The sequence below is a fragment of the Nerophis ophidion genome, linkage group LG22, assembly GCF_033978795.1.
Source record: "Nerophis ophidion isolate RoL-2023_Sa linkage group LG22, RoL_Noph_v1.0, whole genome shotgun sequence".
NCBI classification, from domain to species: domain Eukaryota; kingdom Metazoa; phylum Chordata; class Actinopteri; order Syngnathiformes; family Syngnathidae; genus Nerophis; species Nerophis ophidion.
In genome coordinates, this window is record NC_084632.1 from 40,321,304 (window position 1) to 40,344,658 (window position 23,355).

At 44.9% G+C, this 23,355-nt stretch overlaps 1 protein-coding gene across 4 annotated transcripts in view; it reads left to right on the forward strand.

Annotated features, from left to right (window-relative positions):
• LOC133540351 (uncharacterized) overlaps positions 1–23,355 on the forward strand; it is a 38,706-nt gene that overhangs the window by 5,752 nt on the left and 9,599 nt on the right. For 2 of the 4 annotated variants that reach the window (XR_009803605.1, XM_061882873.1), the window contains exons 3-6: positions 1–44; positions 10,050–10,177; positions 17,890–18,064; positions 19,726–19,851. The exon at positions 1–44 is cut by the window's left edge and continues 10 nt beyond it. Coding sequence is in view for 3 of the 4 variants with exons in the window: in XM_061882873.1 (XP_061738857.1) it covers positions 1–44; positions 10,050–10,177; positions 17,890–18,064; positions 19,726–19,851 (473 nt within the window). In the remaining variant the exon portion in view is untranslated. The remainder of the gene's footprint in view (positions 45–10,049; positions 10,178–17,889; positions 18,065–19,725; positions 19,852–23,355) is intronic. The other 2 variants (XM_061882875.1, XM_061882874.1) reach the window with 2 other exon arrangements.

The window sequence follows — 23,355 nt, forward strand, 5'->3', positions numbered from 1 at the left end:
CTCCCACGAGCTCTGAAGTCAAGTCGGGGGAGCTCATCACCCCGGTAACTCTCTTTCCGTTTTTGTATTATTATCTTTGTTTGAATGCCTCAATAATTCAGGGGTGTCCAAACTTTTTCCACTGAGGGCCGCAGACTGAAAAATCTAAGTTTATTTTTTAAAAGCAATACCATAGTTGTTGTTTTTTACCTTCATGGCTTTCCTCAAGTTTGGTCCCCGGTCTCCTGAAGGGTCTCAGTCATAAAAATGTTAGAAATAAGTCATAAATTATAATTTTGTTTCATTTAAAGGGGAACATTATCACCAAACCTATGCAAGTGTCAATATATACCTTGATGTTGCAGAAAAAAGACCATGTCTTTTTTTAATCGATTTCCGAACTCTAAATTGGTGAATTTTGGCGAATTAAACGCCTTTCTGTTTATCGCTCTTTTAGCGATGACTTCACCGAGGTAACACACCCGCCATATTCATTTTCGCATTACAAACACCGCGTTTCAGCTCTGTTATTTTCCGTTTTTTCGACAATTTTTTGGAACCTTGGAGACATCATGCCTCGTTAGTGTGTTGTCGGAGGGTGTAACAACACTAACAGGGAGGGATTCAAGTTGCACCACTGGCAAGAAATCTGCCGCCAGACCCCCATTGAATGTGCCAGAGTGTCTTCACATTTGACCGGCGATGCTAAGACAGACATGGCACAGAGATGTATGGATAACCTGCAGATGCATTTGCAACGATTAAAGGGGACATTATCAGCAGACCTATGTAAGCGTCAATATACACCTTGATGGTGCAGAAAAAAGACCATCTATTTTTTTAACCGATTTCTGAACTCTAAATGGGTGAATTTTGGCGAATTAAACGCCTTTCTGTTTATCGCTCTGGAGACGATGACGTCAGAATGTGACGTCGCCGAGGTAACACACCCGCCATTTTCATTTTCAACACATTACAAACACCGGGTCTCAGCTCTGTTATGTTCCGTTTTTTGACTATTTTTTGGAACCTTGGAGACATCATGCCTCGACGGTGTGTTGTCGGAGGGATTCAAGTTGCACCACTGGCCCGAAGATGCGAAAGTGTCTGCCGCCAGACCCCCATTGAATGTGCCAGAGTGTCTCCACATTTGACCGGCGATGCTAAGGCAGACATGGCACAGAGATGTATGGATAACCTGCAGATGCATTTGCAACGATAGTCAACGAAATCACAAAGGTGAGTTTTGTTGATGTTGACTGCCAGCTAATCGATGCTAACATGCTACGCTAATCGATGCTAACATGCTATTTACCGGCGGTGCTAAAGCAGACATGGCACAGAGATGTATGGATAACCTGCAGATGCATTTGCAACTATATTACGTTTCCTTCCACCCACATTTAATGCGAAACAAACACTTACCAATCGACGGATTTAAGTTGCTCCGGTGTTAAAAGATGCGAAAGTCCTGATCGTTTGGTCCGCACATTTTACCGGCGATGCTAACGCAGCTATTCGGCCATGCTATGGCTATGAATAGCGTCAATAGCTATTCGCTCAATAGCTTCAGTTTCTTCGTCAATATTTTCATACTCCAACCACCTGTTTCAATACATGCGTAATCTGTTGAATCGCTTAAGTCGCTGAAATCCGAGTTTGAATCCGAGCTAATGTCACTATATCTTGCTGTGGTATTCCCATTGTTTGTTTACATTGGCAGCACTGTGTGACGTCACAGGGAAATGGCCAGTGTCTTCGCAGAGAGCGAAAATAAGGCACTTTAAAGCTTTATTTAGGGATATTCCGAGACCGGTAAAATTTTGAAAAAAAGCTTCAAAAAATACAACAAGCCACTGGGAACTGATTTTTATTGTTTTTAACCCTTTTGAAATTGTGATAATGTTCCCCTTTAAGTCAACAAAATCATAAAAGGGAGTTTTGTTGATGTTGTTGACTTATGTGCTAATCAGACATATGTGGTTGCTGCATGACTGCCAGCTAATCGATGCTAACATGCTACGCTAATCGATGCTTACATGTTATTTACGCTAGCGTACATTTGAAACTAGATACCCACATTTAATGCAAAACAAACACTTACCAATCGACGGATATAAGTTGCTCCAGTGTCACAAGATGCGAAAGTCCTGATCGTTTGGTCCGCACATTTTACCGGCGATGCTAACGCAGCTATTCGGCCATGCTATGGCTATGAATAGCGTCAATAGCTATTCGCTCAATAGCTTCAGTTTCTTTGTCAATATTTTCATACTCCAACCATCTGTTTCAATACATGCGTAATCTGTTGAATCGCTTAAGTCGCTGAAATCCGAGTTTGAATCCGCGCTAATGTCGCTATATCTTGCTGTGGTATTCCCATTGTTTGTTTACATTGGCAGCACTGTGTGACGTCACAGGGAAATGGCCAGTGTCTTCGCAGAGAGCGAAAATAAGGCACTTTAAAGCTTTATTTAGGGATATTCCGAGACCGGTAAAATTTAGAAAAAAGCTTCAAAAAATACAACAAGCCACTGGGAACTGATTTTTATTGTTTTTAACCCTTTTGAAATTGTGATAATGTTCCCCTTTAAGTCAACGAAATCACAAAGGTGAGTTTTGTCGATGTTGTTGACTTATGTGCTAATCAGACATATTTGGTCACGGCATGACTGCCAGCTAATCGATGCTAACATGCTACGCTAATCGATGCTTACATGTTATTTACGCTAGCTGTATGTACATTTTGAAACTAGATACCCACATTTAATGCGAAACAAACACTTACCAATCGACGGATTTAAGTTGCTCCAGTGTCACAAGATGCGAAAGTCCTGAGCGTTTGGTCCGCACATTTTACCGGCGATGCTAATAAGGCAGCCATGCTATGGGCCACTTCATTAGGTACACCCACGCTATGGCCGAATAGCGTCAATAGCTATTCGCTCAATAGCTTCAATTTCTTCTTCAATTTCGTTTTCGCTATCTGCCTCCATACTCCGACCATCTGTTTCAATACATGCGTAATCTGTTGAATCGCTTAAGTCGCTGAAATCCGAGTCTGAATCCGAGCTAATGTCGCTATATCTTGCTGTGGTAACCGCCATGTTGTTTGTATTGGCAGCACTGTGTGACGTCACAGGGAAATGATAGTGGTTTCGAAGATAGCGAAAATGAGGCTCTTTAAAGTTTTATTTAGGGATATTCCGGGACCGATAAAATTTGGAAAAAAACTTCAAAAAATACAACAAGCCACTGGGAACTGATTTGTATTGTTTTTAACCCTTTTGAAATTGTGATAATGTTCCCCTTTAAGTCAACGAAATCACAAAGGTGAGATTTGTTGATGTTGTTGACTTATGTGCTAATCAGACATATTTGGTCACGGCATGACTGCCAGCTAATCGATGCTAACATGCTACACTAATCAATGCTTACATGCTATTTACGCTAGCTGTATGTACATTTGAATCTAGATACCCACATTTAATGCGAAACAAACACTTACCAATCGACGGATTTAAGTTGCTCCAGTGTCACAAGATGCGAAAGTCCTGATCGTTTGGTCCGCACATTTTACCGGCGATGCTAATAAGGCAGCCATGCTATGGGCCACTTCATTAGGTACACCCACGCTATGGCCGAATAGCGTCAATAGCTATTCGCTCAATAGCTTCAATTTTGTTTTCGCTATCTGCTTCCATACTCCGACCATCTGTTTCAATACATGCGTAATCAGTTGAATTGCTTAAGCCGCTGAAATCCGAGTTTGAATCCGAGCTAATGTCGCTATATCTTGCTGTGGTAACCGCCATGTTGTTTACATTGGCAGCACTGTATGACGTCACAGGGAAATGGATAGTGGTTTCGAAGATAGCGAAAATAAGGCACTTTAAAGCTTTATTTAGGGATATTCCGGGACCGGTAAAATTTGGAAAAAAACATCAAAAAATACAACAAGCCACTGGGAACTGATTTTTTTATTGTTTTTAACCCTTTTGGAATTGTGATAATATTCCCCTTTAACGCTTGAATCTCGAGATCAACTTCAGGTCTGTCTGTCGTTATAACATTTTTATTTTTATTTTGTTTTTTATGTTTATGGCAAACACACAAAGTATGCAACATTTTCCCCCAAAACATTTCAAAGTGGAATATTTGATGTGAAGTAATTGGAACCCTAAATAGGTCAATAATTCATAACAATAAAAAAAGAATAAGTGTTGAAAATAAGCCAAATGTATATTTATATTTTTTTACTTTTACCACTTAAGTCTGTAGATATCTTGATTATAGGATTAAAAAAAAAAAAAAGTCATACTTTTTGTTTGTTTGATGCCCTTTTTGTGAAAGAAAACTTAGTTTTGCACAAAATATGCAATATTATCCCCCCAAAATATTTGAAAGTGAAATTGTTGCAGTGAAGTAATTGGATCCTTCAGCAGCTTTGTGTTATTATTGTCAATATTGCAACTTTTTCTTGTTACATGTCACTGTTTACTCTTTGATTACAGTCTTTTATGTTTTAAATTTTTATTATAGTATTTTTTTAGAATGGGCCGGGGGCCATTAACAAATTAGCTGCGGGCCACAAGTGGCCCTCGGGCCGCACTTTGGACACGCCTGCTCAACATGATTCATGTGCTGCACATTCTGATCACTAACCAAACTCTTATTCCTTCCCTTTTTCAGTCCGCTCGCAGAAAAATACTCGGATACTGAAATCAATTCAAATAGAAATGAATACAAACCCCAAAACCAGTGAAGTTGGAAGTGAAAATCGTAAATAAAATCCAAATACAATGATTTGCAAATCCTTTCCAACCTATATTCAATTGAATGGATTGCAAAGACGAGATACTTAACGTTCAAACTGGAAAAATGTTATTTTCTGCAAATTTTAGCTCGTTTGGAATTTGATGCCTGCAACGTGTTTCGAAAAAGCTGGCACAAGTGGCAAAAAAGAGGGAGAAAGTGAAATAATGCTCATCAAACACTTATTTGGAACATCCCACAGGTGAACAGGCTAAGTGGGAACAGGTGGGTGCCATGATTGGGTATAAAAGCAGCTTCCATGAAATGCGTAGTCATTCACAAACAAGGACAGGGCGAGGGTCACCACTTTGTGAACAAATGCGTGAACAAATTGTTTAAGAACCACATTTCTCAACGAGCTATTGCAAAGAATTTAGGGATTTCACCATCTACGGTCCGTAATATCATCAAAAGCTTCAGAGAATCTGGAAAAATCACTGCACGTAAGCGATGATATTACAGAACTTCAATCCCTGCATCAAAAAGCGACATCAGTGTGTAAAGGATATCACCACCTGGGCTCAGGAACACTTCAGAAAACCACTGTCTGTAGCTACATGTGTTAGTGCAAGTTAAAACTCTACTATGCAATGCCAAAGCCATTTATCAACAACACCCAGAAACGCTGCCGGCTTCGCTGGGCCCGAGCTTATCCAAGATGGACTGATGCAAATTAGAAAAGTGTTCTGTGGTCTGACGAGTCCACATTTGTAATTTTTTGGGGAAACTGTGGACGGATTAAAGCGGGAAAGAACCATTCGGATTGTCCTAGGCGCAAAGTTGAAACGCCAGGATCTGTGATGGTATGGGGGTGTATTAGTGCTCAAGGCATGGGTAACTTACACATCTGTGAAGTCGCCATTAATGCTGAAAGGTACATACGGGTTTTGTATCACTGCACGTAACATTGAATGCCTTCGATCCTCGGGTCAAAGCCGTTTATCAACAACACCCAGAAACGCCACCGGCTTCGCTAAGATGGACTGATGCAAAGTGGAAAAGTGTTCTGTGGTCTGACGAGTCCAAATTTCAAATTGTTTTTGTAAACTGCGGATGTTGGTCCTCCGGATTAAAGAGGAAAAGAACCATTTGGACTGTTATAGGTCCAAAGTTGAAAAGCCAGCATCTGTGATGGTATGGGGGTGCATTAGTGCTCAAGGCATGGGTAACTTACACATCTGTGAAGGCACCATTAATGCTGAAAGGTACATACAGTGTCACGCCTGTAAGTTTATGTTTTGGTTTTGGTCAGGTTATGTTTAGTTTTTTGGACATTTTAGTTCTGTCTTGGCACTTCCTGGTTTGTTTTCGTCTCCATGCCAACTCATTAGTTTTCCCCTGTCATGTCACGTCCTTGTTCTCAGCCTCACACCTGGTTTCACTAATGATCACGGCTACTTAAGTCACTCTTTTTCTTGTCTTCATTCTGGGATCTTCACACTCACGCACCCTACCCATGCTGCACCTCCTTCACGACCTCGATAATCTGTTACATGCCTTGTTCTTCGTTTTGGTCCACGCCGAGTAAGTTTTGTTGTTTATGCTATAGATAGTATCTTTAGTTTTTTTGTATATAGTCATGCCATTGTGCTGTTTTGTTTTAAGTTTAGTATAGATTATTATCCACCACAGAGCGCGTCTTTGGTTTGCCTTTTTGTAGTTTGTTTGTTTATTTATAAATATCATGTACTTACATTCAATCAATCAATGTTTATTTATATAGCCCCAAATCACAAATGTCTCAAAGGACTGCACAAATCATTACGACTACAACATCCTCGGAAGAACCCACAAAAGGGCAAGGAAAACTCACACCCAGTGGGCAGGGAGAATTCACATCCAGTGGGACGCCAGTGACAATGCTGACTATGAGAAACCTTGGAGAGGACCTCAGATGTGGGCAACCCCCCCCCCTCTAAAGGACCGAAAGCAATGGATGTCGAGCGGGTCTAACATGATACTGTGAAAGTTCAATCCATAGTGGCTCCAACAGAGCCGCGAGAGTTCAGTTCAAAGCGGATCCAAGACAGCAGCGAGAGTCCCGTCCACAGGAAACCATCTCAAGCGGAGGCGGATCAGCAGCGTAGAGATGTCCCCAATCGATACAGGCGAGCGGTTCATCCTGGGTCCCGACGAGCGGGCCATCCTCGGTCTCGACTCTGGACAGCCAGTACTTCATCCATGGTCATCGGACCGGACCCCCTCCACAAGGGAGGGGGGGGGGCATAGGAGAAAGAAAAGAAGCGGCAGATCAACTGGTCTAAAAAGGAGGTCTATTTAAAGGCTAGAGTATACAGATGAGTTTTAAGGTGAGACTTAAACGCTTCTACTGAGGTAGCATCTCGAACTGTTACCGGGAGGGCATTCCAGAGTACTGGACATGGTCATGCCTGACTCGTCCCACATCATCCTTGCATCGAGGAAGCACAAACATCCACAGTCCAAGCCTGACATACAGGTTTTGGAGGAACATATGTTGCCATCCAAGCAAAGTTATCATGGACGCCCCTGCTTATTTCAGCAAGACAATACCGAGCCACGTGTTACAACAGCATAGTAAAAGAGTGCGGGTACTAGACTGGCCTGCCTGTAGTCCAGACCTGTCTCCCCTTTTTAAAAATGTTTGAAGCCTAAAATACCACAACGGAGACTGTTGAACAACTTAAGCTGTACATCAAGCAAGAATGGGAAGGAATTCCACCTGAAAAGCTTCAAAAATGTGTCTCCTCAGTTCCCAATTGTTTACTGAGTGTTGTTAAAGGCCGACTGAAAGCAGTCTGATAGTTTATATATCAATGATGAAATATTAACATTGCAATACACGCCAAGTTTACTAAAATGCAATTTTAAATTTCCCGGGAGTTTCGTCTTGAAAATGTCGTGTAATGCTAAAAGTCGTCTGCTTTAACGGCATAATTACACACTATTTTGGACAACTGTGTTGCTGAATCTTTTGCAATTTGTTCAATTGATATTGGAGAAGTCAAAGTAGAAAGATGGAGTTTGGAAGCTTTAGCCTTTAGCCACACAAACACATGGTGATTCCTTGTTTAAAATTCCTGGAGGTGAAACTTTCCTATGGACTATGATCCCGACCACTTGTCAACCAGCAGGTTTCGGGGAGAAAATTGCGGTTAAAAAGTCGCTTTTTACCGGAGATCAGCTGCGCGTCAACACCCGGCCGTGGACGTACACTTCCGACTATCAGGTACTGTTAAACTCACTAAAACACTAGCAACACAATAGAAAGATAAGGGATTTCCCAGAATTATCCTAGTAAATGTGTCTAAAAACTAGGGTTTGGGCGATATCGCAAATTTGGGTATCCGATCCGATACTGGCCAGTATCGCCGATACCGATACCGGAAGTGTCGTCATCTGATGGGGGGGGGGACTTCGGGGTATCGATACATTTGAAAAACAAATTTGTACTTTTGCCTTTATTAATTGATTATGATAATAATACAACACAGGACGATTTAAGTCAAAAAATAAAATATTTATTCCAAAAGTAATATCAATAGCAATAAAGTAATGTGTACTGGAGAGGAGGCTTCGCCGGATAGTCGAACCTCGGATTCAGGAGGAACAGTGTGGTTTTCGTCCTGGTCGTGGAACTGTGGACCAGCTCTATACTCTCGGCAGGGTTCTTGAGGGTGCATGGGAGTTTGCCCAACCAGTCTACATGTGCTTTGTGGACTTGGAGAAGGCATTGGACCGTGTCCCTCGGGAAGTCCTGTGGGGAGTGCTCAGAGAGTATGGGGTACCGGACTTTCTGATTGTGGCGGTCCGCTCCCTGTATGATCAGTGCCAGACCTTGGTCCGCATTGCCGGCAGTAAGTCGGACACGTTTCCAGTGAGGGTTGGACTCCGCCAAGGCTGTCCTTTGTCACCGATTCTGTTCATAACTTTTATGGACAGAATTTCTAGGCGCAGTCAAGGCGTTGAGGGGTTCCGGTTTGGTGACCGCAGGATTAGGTCTCTGTTTTTTGCAGATGATGTGGTCCTGATGGCTTCATCTGACCGGGATCTTCAGCTCTCACTGGATCGGTTCGCAGCCGAGTGTGAAGCGATCGGAATGAGAATCAGCACCTCCAAGTCCGAGTCCATTGTTCTCGCCCGGAAAAGGGTGGAGTGCCATCTCCGGGTTGGGGAGGAGACCCTGCCCCCAAGTGGAGGAGTTCAAGTACCTAGGAGTCTTGTTCACGAGTGCGGGAAGAGTGGATCGTGAGATCGACAGGCGGATCGGTGCGGCGTCTTCAGTAATGCGGACGTTGTACCGATCCGTTGTGGTGAAGAAGGAGCTGAGCCGGAAGGCAAAGCTCTCAATTTACCGGTCGATCTACGTTCCCATCCTCACCTATGGTCATGAGCTTTGGGTCATGACCGAAAGGATAAGATCACGGGTACAAGCGGCCGAAATGAGTTTGGGTCTTTCCCTTAGAGATAGGGTGAGAAGCTCTGCCATCCGGGAGGAACTCAAAGTAAAGCCGCTGCTTCTCCACATGGAGAGGAGCCAGATGAGGTGGTTCGGGCATCTGGTCAGGATGCCACCCGAACGCCTCCCTAGGGAGGTGTTTAGGGCACGTCCAATCGGTTGGAGGCCACGGGGAAGACCCAGGACACGTTGGGAAGACTATGTCTCCCGGCTGGTCTGGGAACGCCTCGGGATCCCCCGGGAAGAGCTAGACGAAGTCGCTGGAGAGAGGGAAGTCTGGGCTTCCCTGCTTAGGCTGCTGCCCCCGCGATCCGACCTCGGATAAGCGGAAGAAGATGGATGGATGGCACTTCACTCTACTAAATCCTTTCAGCAAAAATATCACGAAATGATCGAGTACGAAACATAGAATGGACCTGCTATCCCCTTTTAAATAAGAAAATCTCATCTCAGTAGGCCTTTAAAAGGAAAGGCCATGTAACACAGTGGTAAAAATGCCCCCATGCCAACTTTTTTGCAATGTGTAGCTGCCATTAAATACTAAGTTCATGATTATTTGCCAAAAATCGAACATTAAATATCTTGTCTTTGCAGTCCATTCAATTGAATATAAGTTGACAAGGATTTGCAGATCATTGTATTCTATTATTTTTACGGTTTACACAACTTGACAACTTCACTGGTTTTGGGATTTGTAGATTCAAATTTTTTCTCTTACTGCGATTCAACGTAATCATGTTTTGATTGCTGTCTCTATTTATCGTCCTAATGGAAGTTAGTGGTCCTTCGGGGGAAATAATGTTGAACTCTCTTGCAGTGGTCTCACGCGCCCTCTCTGAAGAAGGAACGTCGGGTCAAATGGAAGAGTTTGACCCCCCAAAAGTCTGGCCTGGTGGTCAAAGATGTACTCTGTTTATCAGGAGGTTACTATGACGAACTCACAAGGTGAGAGGGTGAAAGAGATTGTCTTTTGGCTGTTTATGAATTTAGATGAGTTTTGCAACACAAATTGAGTCCGCAAAAACACGTTTTAATTTAGTTGGAGGCACCATGTACTCCTTTTTTAAGCTGTTCAGTAGGGGTACCTCAAGGGTCTATCTTGGGGCCCCTGCTTTCCTGGGATAAGTTGTTCAGAGGTTAGCTCCCAAAGGTACACAGATTGTGAGTGTGCATGTGTGTAAATCAATCAATCAATGTTTATTTATATAGCCCCAAATCACAAATGTCTCAAAGGACTGCACAAATCATTACGACTACAACATCCTCGGAAGAACCCACAAAAGGGCAAGGAAAACTCACACCCAGTGGGCAGGGAGAATTCAGTTCAAGTGGATCCAAGACAGCAGCCAGAGTCCCGTCCACAGGAGACCATCTCAAGCGGAGGCGGATCAGCAGCGTAGAGATGTCCCCAACCGATACAGGCGAGCGGTCCATCCTGGGTCCCGACGAGCGGTCCATCCTGGGTCTCGACTCTGGACAGCCAGTACTTCATCCATGGTCATCGGACCTGACCTCTTCCACAAGGGAGGGGGGGGCATAGGAGAAAAAAGAAAAGAAGCGGCAGATCAACTGGTCCAAAAAGGAGGTTTATTTAAAGGCTAGAGTATACAGATGAGTTTTAAGGTGAGACTTAAATGCTTCTACTGAGGTAGCATCTCGAACTGTTACCGGGAGGGCATTCCAGAGTACTGGAGCCCGAACGGAAAACGCTCTATAGCCCGCAGACTTTTTTTGGGCTCTAGGAATCACTAATAAGCCGGAGTCTTTTGAAGGCAGATTTCTTGCCGGGACATATGGTACAATACAATGGGCAAGATAGGATGGAGCTAGACCATGTAGTATTTTATACGTAAGTAGTAAAACCTTAAAGTCACATCTTAAGTGCACAGGAAGCCAGTGCAGGTGAGCCAGTATAGGTATATATGTATGTATATATGTATATAAAGGTATATACAGTACAGTCGTAATATGATCAAACTTTCTTGTTCTTGTCAAAAGTCTAGCAGCCGCATTTTGTACCAACTGTAATATTTTAATGCTAGACATGGGGAGACCCGAAAATAATACGTTACAGTAATCGAGACGAGACGTAACAAACGCATGGATAATGATCTCAGCGTCTTTAGTGGACAGAATGGAGCGAATTTTAGCGATATTACGGAGATGAAAGAAGGCCGTTTTAGTAACGCTTTTAATGTGTGACTCAAAGGAGAGAGTTGGGTCGAAGATAATACCCCGATTTTTTACCGAGTCACCTTGTTTTATTATTTGGTTGTCAAATGTTAAAGTTGTATTAGTAAATAGAGGTCGGTGTCTAGCAGGACCGATAATCAGCATTTCCGTTTTTTTGGCGTTAATTTGCAAAAAATTAGCGGACATCCATTGTTTAATTTCATAAAGACACGCTTCCAACGGACTACAGTCCGGCGTGTTGGTCAGCTTTAGGGGCATGTAGAGTTTGGTGTCATCAGCATAACAGTGAAAGCTAACACCGTATTTGCGTATGACGTCACCCAGGGGCAGCATGTAGATGCTGAAGAGTACAGGGCCAAGGACCGAACCCTGGGGAACTCCACACGTTACCTTAACATAGTCCAAGGCCATACTGTTATGGGGCAGTGTTATACTTTGCAGAGAAGACTATTCAAAGAAACGAGTGAACAAGGCCTTGTTGGACCTGAACTATCCCCTACAGAACGCTCAACTTGACCACCAAAGCTGCTTACTTTTTGCTCTTTTGTCCCTCCACATGTAGCAAGTCTTCACTTCTCCATAATAGAGAGGTGAAGGCTGGCAAGAGACCCAACAACCTACTCAATTTACAGTATGCCCCAACACATCTTTGCCACCAAGTGCCAACCTGCCTCGTTGGGAATGGCTAACTCTAAATCGGCTACAAAATGGAGTCGGCTATTTGGCTGACAGATGTACTTCTGGGGTCAGCGCCAATCAGTCAATCAATCAATCAATCAATCAATGTTTATTTATATAGCCCCAAATCACAAATGTCTCAAAGGACTGCACAAATCATTAAGACTACAACATCCTCGGAAGAACCCACAAAAGGGCAAGGAAAACTCACACCCAGTGGGCAGGGAGAATTCACATCCAGTGGGACGCCAGTGACAATGCTGACTATGAGAAACCTTGGAGAAGACCTCAGATGTTGGCAACCCCCCCCCGTCTAGGGGACCGAAAGCAATGGATGTCGAGCGGGTCTAACATGATACTGTGAATGTTCAATCCATAGTGGCTCCAACACAGCCGCGAGAGTTCAGTTCAAGCGGATCCAAGACAGCACCCAGAGTCCCGTCCACAGGAGACCATCTCAAGCGGAGGCGGATCAGCAGCGTAGAGATGTCCCCAACCGATACAGGCGAGCGGTCCATCCTGGGTCCCGACGAGCGGTCCATCCTGGGTCTCGACTCTGGACAGCCAGTACTTCATCCATGGTCATCGGACCGGACCTCTTCCACAAGGGAGGGGGGGACATAGGAGAAAAAAGAAAAGAAGCGGCAGATCAACTGGTCCAAAAAGGAGGTTTATTTAAAGGCTAGAGTATACAGATGAGTTTTAAGGTGAGACTTAAATGCTTCTACTGAGGTAGCATCTCGAACTGTTACCGGGAGGGCATTCCAGAGTACTGGAGCCCGAACGAAAACGCTCTATAGCCCGCAGACTTTTTTTGGGCTCTAGGAATCACTAATAAGCCGGAGTCTTTTGAACGCAGATTTCTTGCCGGGACATATGGTACAATACAATGGGCAAGATAGGATGGAGCTAGACCATGTAGTATTTTATACGTAAGTAGTAAAACCTTAAAGTCACATCTTAAGTGCACAGGAAGCCAGTGCAGGTGAGCCAGTACAGGTATATATGTATGTATATATGTATATAAAGGTATATACAGTACAGGTGTAATATGATCAAACTTTCTTGTTCTTGTCAAAAGTCTAGCAGCCGCATTTTGTACCAACTGTAATCTTTTAATGCTAGACATGGGGAGACCCGAAAATAATACGTTACAGTAATCGAGACGAGACGTAACAAACGCATGGATAATGATCTCGGCGTCTTTAGTGGACAGAATGGAGCGAATTTTAGCGATATTACGGAGATGAAAGAAGGCCGTTTTAGTAACGCTTTTAATGTGTGCCTCAAAGGAGAGAGTTGGGTCGAAGATAATACCCAGATTTTTTTACCGAGTCACCTTGTTTTATTATTTGGTTGTCAAATGTTAAAGTTGTATTATTAAATAGAGGTCGGTGTCTAGCAGGACCGATAATCATCATTTCCGTTTTTTTGGCGTTAATTTGCAAAAAATTAGCGGACATCCATTGTTTAATTTCATAAAGACACGCTTCCAACTGGCGTGTTGGTCAGCTTTAGGGGCATGTAGAGTTGGGTGTCATCAGCATAGCAGTGAAAGCTAACACCGTATTTGCGTATGACGTCACCCAGGGGCAGAATGTAGATGCTGAAGAGTACAGGGCCAAGGACCGAACCCTGGGGAACTCCACACGTTACCTTAACATAGTCCGAGGTCATACTGTTATGGGGCAGTGTTATACTTTGCAGAGAAGACTATTCACAGAAACGAGTGAACAAGGCCTTGTTGGACCTGATCCATCCCCTACAGAACGCTCAACTTGACCACCAAAGCCTGCTTACTTTTTGCTCTTTTGTCCCTCCACATGTAGCAAGTCTTCACTTCTCCATTATAGAGAGGTGAAGGCTGGCAAGAGACCCAACAACCTACTCAATTTACAGTATGCCCCAACACATCGTTGCCACCAAGTGCCAACCCGCCTCGTTGGGAATGGCTAACTCTAAATCGGCTACAAAATGGAGTCGGCTATTTAGCTGACAGATGTACTTCTGGGGTCAGCGCCAATCAGTCAATCAATCAATCAATCAATGTTTATTTATATAGCCCCAAATCACAAATGTCTCAAAGGACTGCACAAATCATTACGACTACGACATCCTCGGAAGAACCCACAAAAGGGCAAGGAAAACTCACACCCAGTGGGCAGGGAGAATTCACATCCAGTGGGACGCCAGTGACAATGCTGACTATGAGAAACCTTGGAGAGGACCTCAGATGTGGGCAACCCCCCCACCCCTCTAGGGGACCGAAAGCAATGGATGTCGAGCGGGTCTAACATGATACTGTGAAAGTTCAATCCATAGTGGCTCCAACACAGCCGCGAGAGTTCAGTTCAAAGCGGATCCAAGACTGCAGCCAGAGTCCCGTCGACAGGAGACCATCTCAAGCGGAGGCGGATCAGCAGCGTAGAGATGTCCCCAACCGATACAGGCGAGCGGTCCATCCTGGGTCCCGACGAGCGGTCCATCCTGGGTCCCGACGAGCGGTCCATCCTGGGTCTCGACTCTGGACAGCCAGTACTTCATCCATGGTCATCGGACCGGACTCCCTCCACAAGGGAGGGGGCACATAGGAGAAAAAAGAAAAGAAGCGGCAGATCAACTGGTCTAAAAAGGAGGTCTATTTAAAGGCAAGAGTATACAAATGAGTTTTAAGGTGAGACTTAAATGCTTCTACTGAGGTGGCATCTCGAACTGTTACCGGGAGGGCATTCCAGAGTACTGGAGCCCGAACGGAAAACGCTCTATAGCCCGCAGACTTTTTTTGGGCTTTGGGAATCACTAATAAGCCGGAGTCTTTTGAACGCAGATTTCTTGCCGGGACATATGGTACAATACAATCGGCAAGATAGGGTGGAGCTAGACCGTGTAGTATTTTATACGTAAGTAGTAAAACCTTAAAGTCACATCTTAAGTGCACAGGAAGCCAGTGCAGGTGAGCCAGTACAGGCGTAATATGCAGCCTGCATACCACATACTCCGCGAGTGGCCCAACCTTCAAACTCCTTGACCCGCTCAACCACAAGCCTGACTTAATGAGCTGGCTCTGACGCCTGAACCTAACGACATGGTGGCCAAAAAACGTAAGAATAACAAAAAGCTCTGGTCATCTTATCTGTTTCTCTCTTTGCTAAAGAACAAAAACAAGTTGATGTCCGGATGATGTCGTTACAGAGATAATGCTGCTCAAAGGTCATGCTGATTCACTTGTTTGACTCCTAACTCTTTCTCAAGGCATTGAATCGATCACAACGTGACTGTTCAGGTTGTTTTCAAGACATCCTGACCTAAGGAGACTACAAAGACCTGGAATACTCACAGTATTTTAGGGACAGTGAATAGGGTGGTTATGTCACTGTTACTTATAAACTACAATGTGTTGGATCAACAATGTGTACCGTATTTCCTTGGATTGCCGCCGGGTATATAGTATGCGCCTGCCTAGAATTACTGCCGGGTCAAACTCGTTTCGCAAAATAATTAGCGCATGCTTAGCATTACCGGATTAACTCCGGGTCAAACTCGTTTCGCAAAATATTATTTTTATTAGCGCATGCCTAGAATTTCCCCTGGGTCAAACTCTTCACGTCACGAGTGACACTTCACCCGTCATCATTTTCTAAATGAAGAAGACTGATTTCAATCATTTGAAATCGCATAAAGGGAAGAAGATTACGAGCTATTCAGTAGGATTTAAGGTCCAAGCTATTGAAAATGCTAAAAAGAACAGTAAGCAGATATGTTTTATTAATATACCGTAGCTGCGTGTGTCAAATATGAGTCATTAAATGACTCCCGTCTCCTGGTGGTAGAGGGCGCTAGTGATCCTTCTTGCGACTACTCGGCTGCAGAAGAAGGGATCGTTTATTTTTTCCTCTCGCTTGCACTTTTAACATGGAGGATTACATATCTAAAAACCGTTTTCTAAACTGGACTTTCAATCGAAGCAGGAGGTAATAAAGGAAGATCTCCATCGAGACAGAGAGACTTTTAAAACTGAAGAAAGATAAGGAAGACTTCTATAAACAAGTTATCGATGCTTTTGATCAGAAGGAGCTGCGCATGGACTTCATTTATAAGTAAAGGTAAGAACATAATGAATGTGCTTGTCATGATGGTATCCTTACATCACACTCAAATTTATAAGCGCAGGCCTAAATTTACCGCATGCTTTTGATAAGCGCCGGAGTGAGAAGAGGATCCTGATGAGAGTGCGGAGACTAGACCACATCACACCAACTCTCAAATCCCTTCACTGGCTTCCTGTTCCACTCAGAATTTAATTCAAAATCTCCCTACTAACTCACCAGTGCCTCCATGGAAATGCCCCCCTCTACCTCAAAGAACTGCTCACCCCCAAATCCTCCACACGACACCTCCGCTCCATACAGGCTAACCTCCTCCAACCTCCACGGACAAAGTTTCAAACATGGGGAGACCGGGCTTTCTGCTCCGCTGCCCCCAGTCTGTGGAACGCTCTCCCTGACCACCTGAGGGCACCTCAGACTGTGGATGCTTTTAAAAAAGGCTTAAAAACCCATCTTTTTAAAAAAGCCTTTCTACAGACATGCATGCTGGTTGTAGCTATTGGGCTGTTTCTAGTTTTATATTGTATTTATTTTTATTATTACTATTTTTTACACTGTGGCACTTTGAGGTTGTTCAACGTAAAGTGCTTTTTATCAATCAATCAATGTTTATTTATATAGCCCCAAATCACAAATGTCTCAAAGGACTGCACAAATCATTACGACTACAACATCCTCGGAAGAACCCACAAAAGGGCAAGGAAAACTCACACCCAGTGGGCAGGGAGAATTCACATCCAGTGGGACGCCAGTGACAATGCTGACTATGAGAAACCTTGGAGAGGACCTCAGATGTGGGCAACCCCCCCCCCTCTAGGGGACCGAAAGCAATGGATGTCGAGCGGGTCTAACATGATACTGTGAAAGTTCAATCCATAGTGGCTCCAACACAGCCGCGAGAGTTCAGTTCAAAGCGGATCCAAGACAGCAGCGAGAGTCCCGTCCACAGGAAACCATCTCAAGCGGAGGCGGATCAGCAGCGTAGAGATGTCCCCAATCGATACAAGCGAGCGGTCCATCCTGGGTCCCGACGAGCGGTCCATCCTGGGTCTCGACTCTGGACAGCCAGTACTTCATCCATGGTCATCGGACCGGACCCCCTCCACAAGGGAGGGGGGGACATAGGAGGAAGAAAAGAAGCGGCAGATCAACTGGTCTAAAAAGGAGGTCTATTTAAAGGCTAGAGTATACAGATGAGTTTTAAGGTGAGACTTAAATGCTTCTACTGAGGTAGCATCTCGAACTGCATTCCAGAGTACTGGAGCCCGAACGGAAAACGCTCTATAGCCCGCAGACTTTTTTTGGGCTCTAGGAATCACTAATAAGCCGGAGTCTTTTGAACACAGATTTACAAATAAAATCTATTATTATTATTAAGAGGTTTTAAAAAAATGAGCGCATGCTTGCCTTTACCGCATGCCTTCAGTAAACGCTGGAGTGAGAAGAGGTTTTAAATTATTAGCGCCCCGGCAGCAATTCAAGGAAATACGGTATGTAAAAAAAAATGTGGGGTGATTAAAAATAAATATATATTTTGGAGAAACTAATCAACCAAACATTTAAAGACCCCCCTGGCAGTGCCTTTTGCGGACCCCTCGTTGAAGACCTCTGCTGTATATTAAGTTGAATTAGCCAATACATCGATCTGAGTCATCATTACTGTACTTCCTGTCCCTGCAGAAACATTGCACCGCATGGCAAAGAGCAAGAAGCTCTTTCGGCCATTGGAATGGCCGCTCGGATAACTGTGGACAGTGAGTGGTCAGCCAAGCAGTTGGAGAGTCGGCTGATGACACTTTTCCGAGAGCGGGTTCCGAAACAAACTGGTTGCAAGTTTTCCTTGACATATTTACAGGTATGTGTTGTGCCTTGTTTTTTTTACTGCTTGTAGGATTTGGTTGGATCATAAGTTTGTTTATTGTATCAATCAATCAATCAAAGTTGACTTGAATAGCCCTAAATCATAAGTGTCTCAAAGGGCTGCACAAGCCACAACGACATCCTTGGCTCAGATCCCACATTAGGGCAAGGTAAAACTCAACCCAATGGGACGACAATGAGAAACCTTGGAGTTTAGTCCATAGTGGATCTAACATAATAGTGAGAGTCCAGTCCATAGTGGATCTAACATAATAGTGTGAGAATCCAGTCCATAGTGGATCTAACATAATAGTGAGAGTCCAGTCCATAGTGGATCTAACATAATAGTGTGAGAGTCCAGTCCATAGTGGATCTAACATAATAGTGAGAGTCCAGTCCGTAGTGGATCCAACATATTAGTGTCAGAGTCCAGACTAAAGTGGATCTAACATAATAGTGTGAAAGTCCAGTCCATAGTGGATCTAACATAATAGTGAGAGTCCAGTCCATAGTGGATCTAACATAATAGTGAGAGTCCAGTCCATAGTGGATCTAACATAATAGTGAGAGTCCAGTCCATAGTGGATCTAACATAATAGTGTGAGAGTCCAGTCCATAGTGGATCTAACATAATAGTGAGAGTCCAGTCCATAGTGGATCTAACATAATAGTGAGAGTCCAGTCCATAGTGGATCTAACATAATAGTGTGAGTCCAGTGCATAGTGGGTCTAACATAATATTGTGAAGGTCCAGTCCATAGTGGATCTAACATAATAGTGTGTGAGTCCAGTCCATAGTGAATCCAACATAATAGTGTGAGTCCAGTCCATAGTGGATCTAACATAATAGTGTGTGAGTCCAGTCCATAGTGAATCCAACATAATAGTGTGAGTCCAGTCCATAGTGGATCTAACATAATAGTGAGTGGGATAGTGGGATAGTGGCCGTGCGCAACCCGAGGGTCCCTGGTTCAAATCCCACCTAGTACCAACCTTGTCACGTCCGTTGTGTCCTGAGCAAGACACTTCACCCTTGCTCCTGATGGTTGCTGTTTGGCGCCTTGCATGGCAGCTCCCTCCATCAGTGTGTGAATGTGTGTGTGAATGGGTAAATGTGGAAGTAGTGTCAAAGCGCTTTGAGTACCTTGAAGGTAGAAAAGCGCTATACAAGTACAACCCATTTATCATTTATCTGTCAATTATAACTTTTATTGTTGTTTGTTCTTATTAGGCCCTTCTTTAGAAAAAAAAACTTAGTTTTTTATATGGCAAACACAAAATATGCAACATTTTCCCCCTAAAATATTTAAAAGTGGAATATCTAATGTGACATTGATTTTGATGAATTATTATTTTTTTAAAGAAAATAACAGCCTGCATAGCAACTTTGTGTTTCTAGAGTATATATTGCAACAATTTCTTGTCACATTTCACCTTTTATACCACTTTTTCTGTTTTTTATTTTTAATCGTATTTTTAGAATGTGCTTAGGGCCGGTAAAAAAATGACCCGCGGGCCCCACTATGGACACACCTGCTCTAAATCATTTCAGATCGTATCGTATCGTATCGTATCATCCCCAAGTAGATTTACATCCCAGAAGTTTATTCTGAAGTACTGACTTTGCCCCAAATTTGGTTGACTTGTGCTGTGCAGTGCATAGAGAGCTGCCGGGTGCTGTTTGTCCCTCGTACTCCTGCAGAAGGCTGGACTGGAGCACAGGTCCTCAGGATCTCAGAGAACGGTGCCCTGTATCTCCTTGGCCACCATGACCACCAGAAGGTAAACACGTTCTATTAGGACTGTCTTTGACTGAGGATTGTCCTAGTTGACTCTGAATTGTCCGATTTTGCCCGAAGTTGACGATCCGTCGAATCTCGTTGTTTGGTTTTTTTACAAAGAAAAAATAACCGGATTGTGATATGTTGTACTGATGATCGCTACGTGTCAGTAACGTCACGTCGATGTACATCTAGTTCTTATAAAGTTAATTAAATAAACTCATAAAAGGAATACAGTCTTTCATCCATCCGTCTTCTTCCACTAATCTAAGGTCGGGTCGCGGGGGCAGCAGCCATGAATTGATTAACGTGGACCCCGACTTAAACAAGTTGAAAAACTTATTGGGGTGTTACCATTTAGTGGTCAATTGTACGGAATATGTACTGAACTGTGCAATCTAACAATAAGAGTATCAATTAAAGCCTAAGCAGGGAAGCCCGGACTTCCCTCTCCCCAGCCCCTTCGACCAGCTCTTCCCAGGGGATCCCGAGGCGTTCCCAGGCCAGCCGGGAGACATAGTCTTCCCAACGTGTCCTGGGTCTTCCCCGTGGCCTCCTACTGGTTAGACGTGCCCTAAACACCTCCCTAGGGAGGCGTTCGGGTGGCATCCTGACCAGATGCCCGAACCACCTCATCTGGCTCCTCTCCACTTTACTTTGAGTTCTTCCCGAAAGGCAGAGCTTCTCACCCTATCTCTAAGGATCTAGTCCTTTCGATCATAACCCAAAGCTCATGACCATAGGTGAGGATGGGAATGGTAGATCGATCCTTCTTCACAACAACGGATCGATACAGCGTCCGCATTACTGAAGACGCCGCACCGATCCGCCTGTCGATCTCACCATCCACTCTTCCCTCACTCGTGAACAAGACTCCGAGGTACTTGAACTCCTCCACTTGGGGCAGGGTCTCCTCCCCAACCCGGAGATGGCACTCCACCCTTTTCCGGGCGAGAACCACGGACTCGGACTTGGAGGATCTGATTCCCGTCCCAGTCGCTTCACACTCTGCTGCGAACCGATCCAGTGAGAGCTGAAGATCCTGGCCGGATGAAGCCATCAGGACCACATCATCTGCAAAAAAGCAGAGATCTAATCCTGCAGCCACCAAACCAGATCCCCTCAACGCCTTGACTACGCCTAGAAATGTTGTCCAGAAAAGTTATGAACAGAATCTGTGACAAAGTGGACCTCAAAAAGGCTAAATCAGTGGTTCCCAAAGTGGGCGGTACCAGGGGGGCGGTGGAAAGATCTGGGGAGGCGGTGAGGAAGAAGGGGGCGGTAGGGGGGCGGCAGTCCGAAGTCGAAGTCAGAAGTTCGAACGTTTGTTTGACGATTTGTACACAACACGTGCAGCAGGACGAGTCAGTGGACGACGCATCAGGGTCCGGTTACCACACGCCAACATCATATTTAGTAGAACGGGGCTTCAGTGCAGTCGCCATGCTTCTTTCCAAGCAAAGAAACCGACTGAAAATGACTGACCGCGGGGATCTACGACTTCTTCTTAGTGAGTTCCAGCCTGATGTTGAGAAGCTTATGTCCCTGCACCAAGCACATCCATCCCATTAATATTAAGTGTGAGACAATGAAGGTTACTGGTGGAATGTTTATTTACCATTCTATGTTGCTGAAACAGTTAAAACTGCTAAAAAATAAATTGGTTTACTAAATTGGGTTTTATTTGTGAAATTGGGCTTCACGGTCCTTTGTCACCGATTCTGTTCATAACTTTTATGGACAGAATTTCTAGGCGCAGTCAAGGCGTTGAGGGGATCCGGTTTGGTAACCGCAGGATTAGGTCTCTGCTTTTTGCAGATGATGTGGTCCTGATGGCTTCATCTGACCGGGATCTTCAGCTCTCGCTGGATCGGTTCGCAGCCGAGTGTGAAGCGACCGGAATGAGAATCAGCACCTCCAAATCCGAGTCCATGGTTCTCGCCCGGAAAAGGGTGGAGTGCCATCTCCGGGTTGGGGAGGAGTCCCTGCCCCAAGTGGAGGAGTTCAAGTACCTAGGAGTCTTGTTCACGAGTGAGGGAAGAGTGGATCGTGATATCGACAGGCGGATCGGTGCGGCGTCCTCAGTAATGCGGACGTTGTACCGATCCGTTGTGGTGAAGAAGGAGCTGAGCCGGAAGGCAAAGCTCTCAATTTACCGGTCGATCTACGTTCCCATCCTCACCTATGGTCATGAGCTTTGGGTCATGACCGAAAAGATAAGATCACGGGTACAAGCGGCCGAAATGAATTTCCTCCGCCGTGTGGCGGGGCTCTCCCTTAGAGATAGGGTGAGAAGCTCTGCCATCCGGGAGGAACTCAAAGTAAAGCCGCTGCTCCTTCACATCGAGAGGAGCCAGATGAGGTGGTTCGGGCATCTGGTCAGGATGCCACCCGAACGCCTCCCTAGGGAGGTGTTTAGGGCACGTCCAACCGGTAGGAGGCCACGGGGAAGACCCAGGACACGTTGGGAAGACTATGTCTCCCGGCTGGCCTGGGAACGCCTCGGGATCCCCCGGGAAGAGCTAGACGAAGTGGCTGGGGAGAGGGAAGTCTGGGTTTCCCTGCTTAGGCTGTTGCCCCCGCGACCCGACCTCGGATAAGCGGAAGATGATGGATGGATGGATGGCTTCACGGTGGCAGAGGGGTTAGTGCGTCTGCCTCACAATACGAAGTTCCTGCAGTCCTGGGTTCAAATCCAGGCTCGGGATCTTTCTGTGCGGAGTTTGCATGTTCTCCCCGTGAATGCGTGGGTTCCCTCCGGGTACTCCAGCTTCCTCCCACCTCCAAAGACATGCACCTGGGGATAGGTTGATTGGCAACACTAAATTGGCCCTAGTGTGTGAATGTGAGTGTAAATGTTGTCTGTCTATCTGTGTTGGCCCTGCGATGAGGTGGCGACTTGTCCAGGGTGTACTCTGCCTTCCGCCCGATTGTAGCTGAGATAGGCGCCAGCGCCCCCCGCGACCCCGAAAGGGAATAAGCGGTAGAAAATGGATGGATGGATGGAAATACACATTTGTGTTTAACCTTTCTCTTTTCAAATTGCAGCTTACCAAATATCAAGAAAGAGGTGTTTGTTTCCATATGTGTCTGTGTGTGTGTGTGGGGGGGCGCTAGGAATTCACTGGGGGGCCAAGGGGGGCGCCAGCCTGCAAAAGTTTGGGAACCATTGGGCTAAATGATTTTAACAAATAAACACAATGGAGACCGGATAGTTTAGTGAGTTCCTCAGATCGGGCCGATCACCGAGGAGACGATAAAACTTGACTAAATTGAGAAAGGTGATGGCAAAATTCCCGTAAATGAACTTTTTCCCGAAGAGCGCTACACCTGCGGTTCGAATGGTGCCACCGGTGCCCAAGACGGGATTCTTTGTGTTCGGTGGCACACCATGTGTGTTCTTAGCTAATGATAGCTATTTAGACTAGGGATGCACCGATTTAATCGGTAACCGAATATATTCGGCCGAATACGGCAAAAAAAGCCACATTCGGCCTTCGGTGGA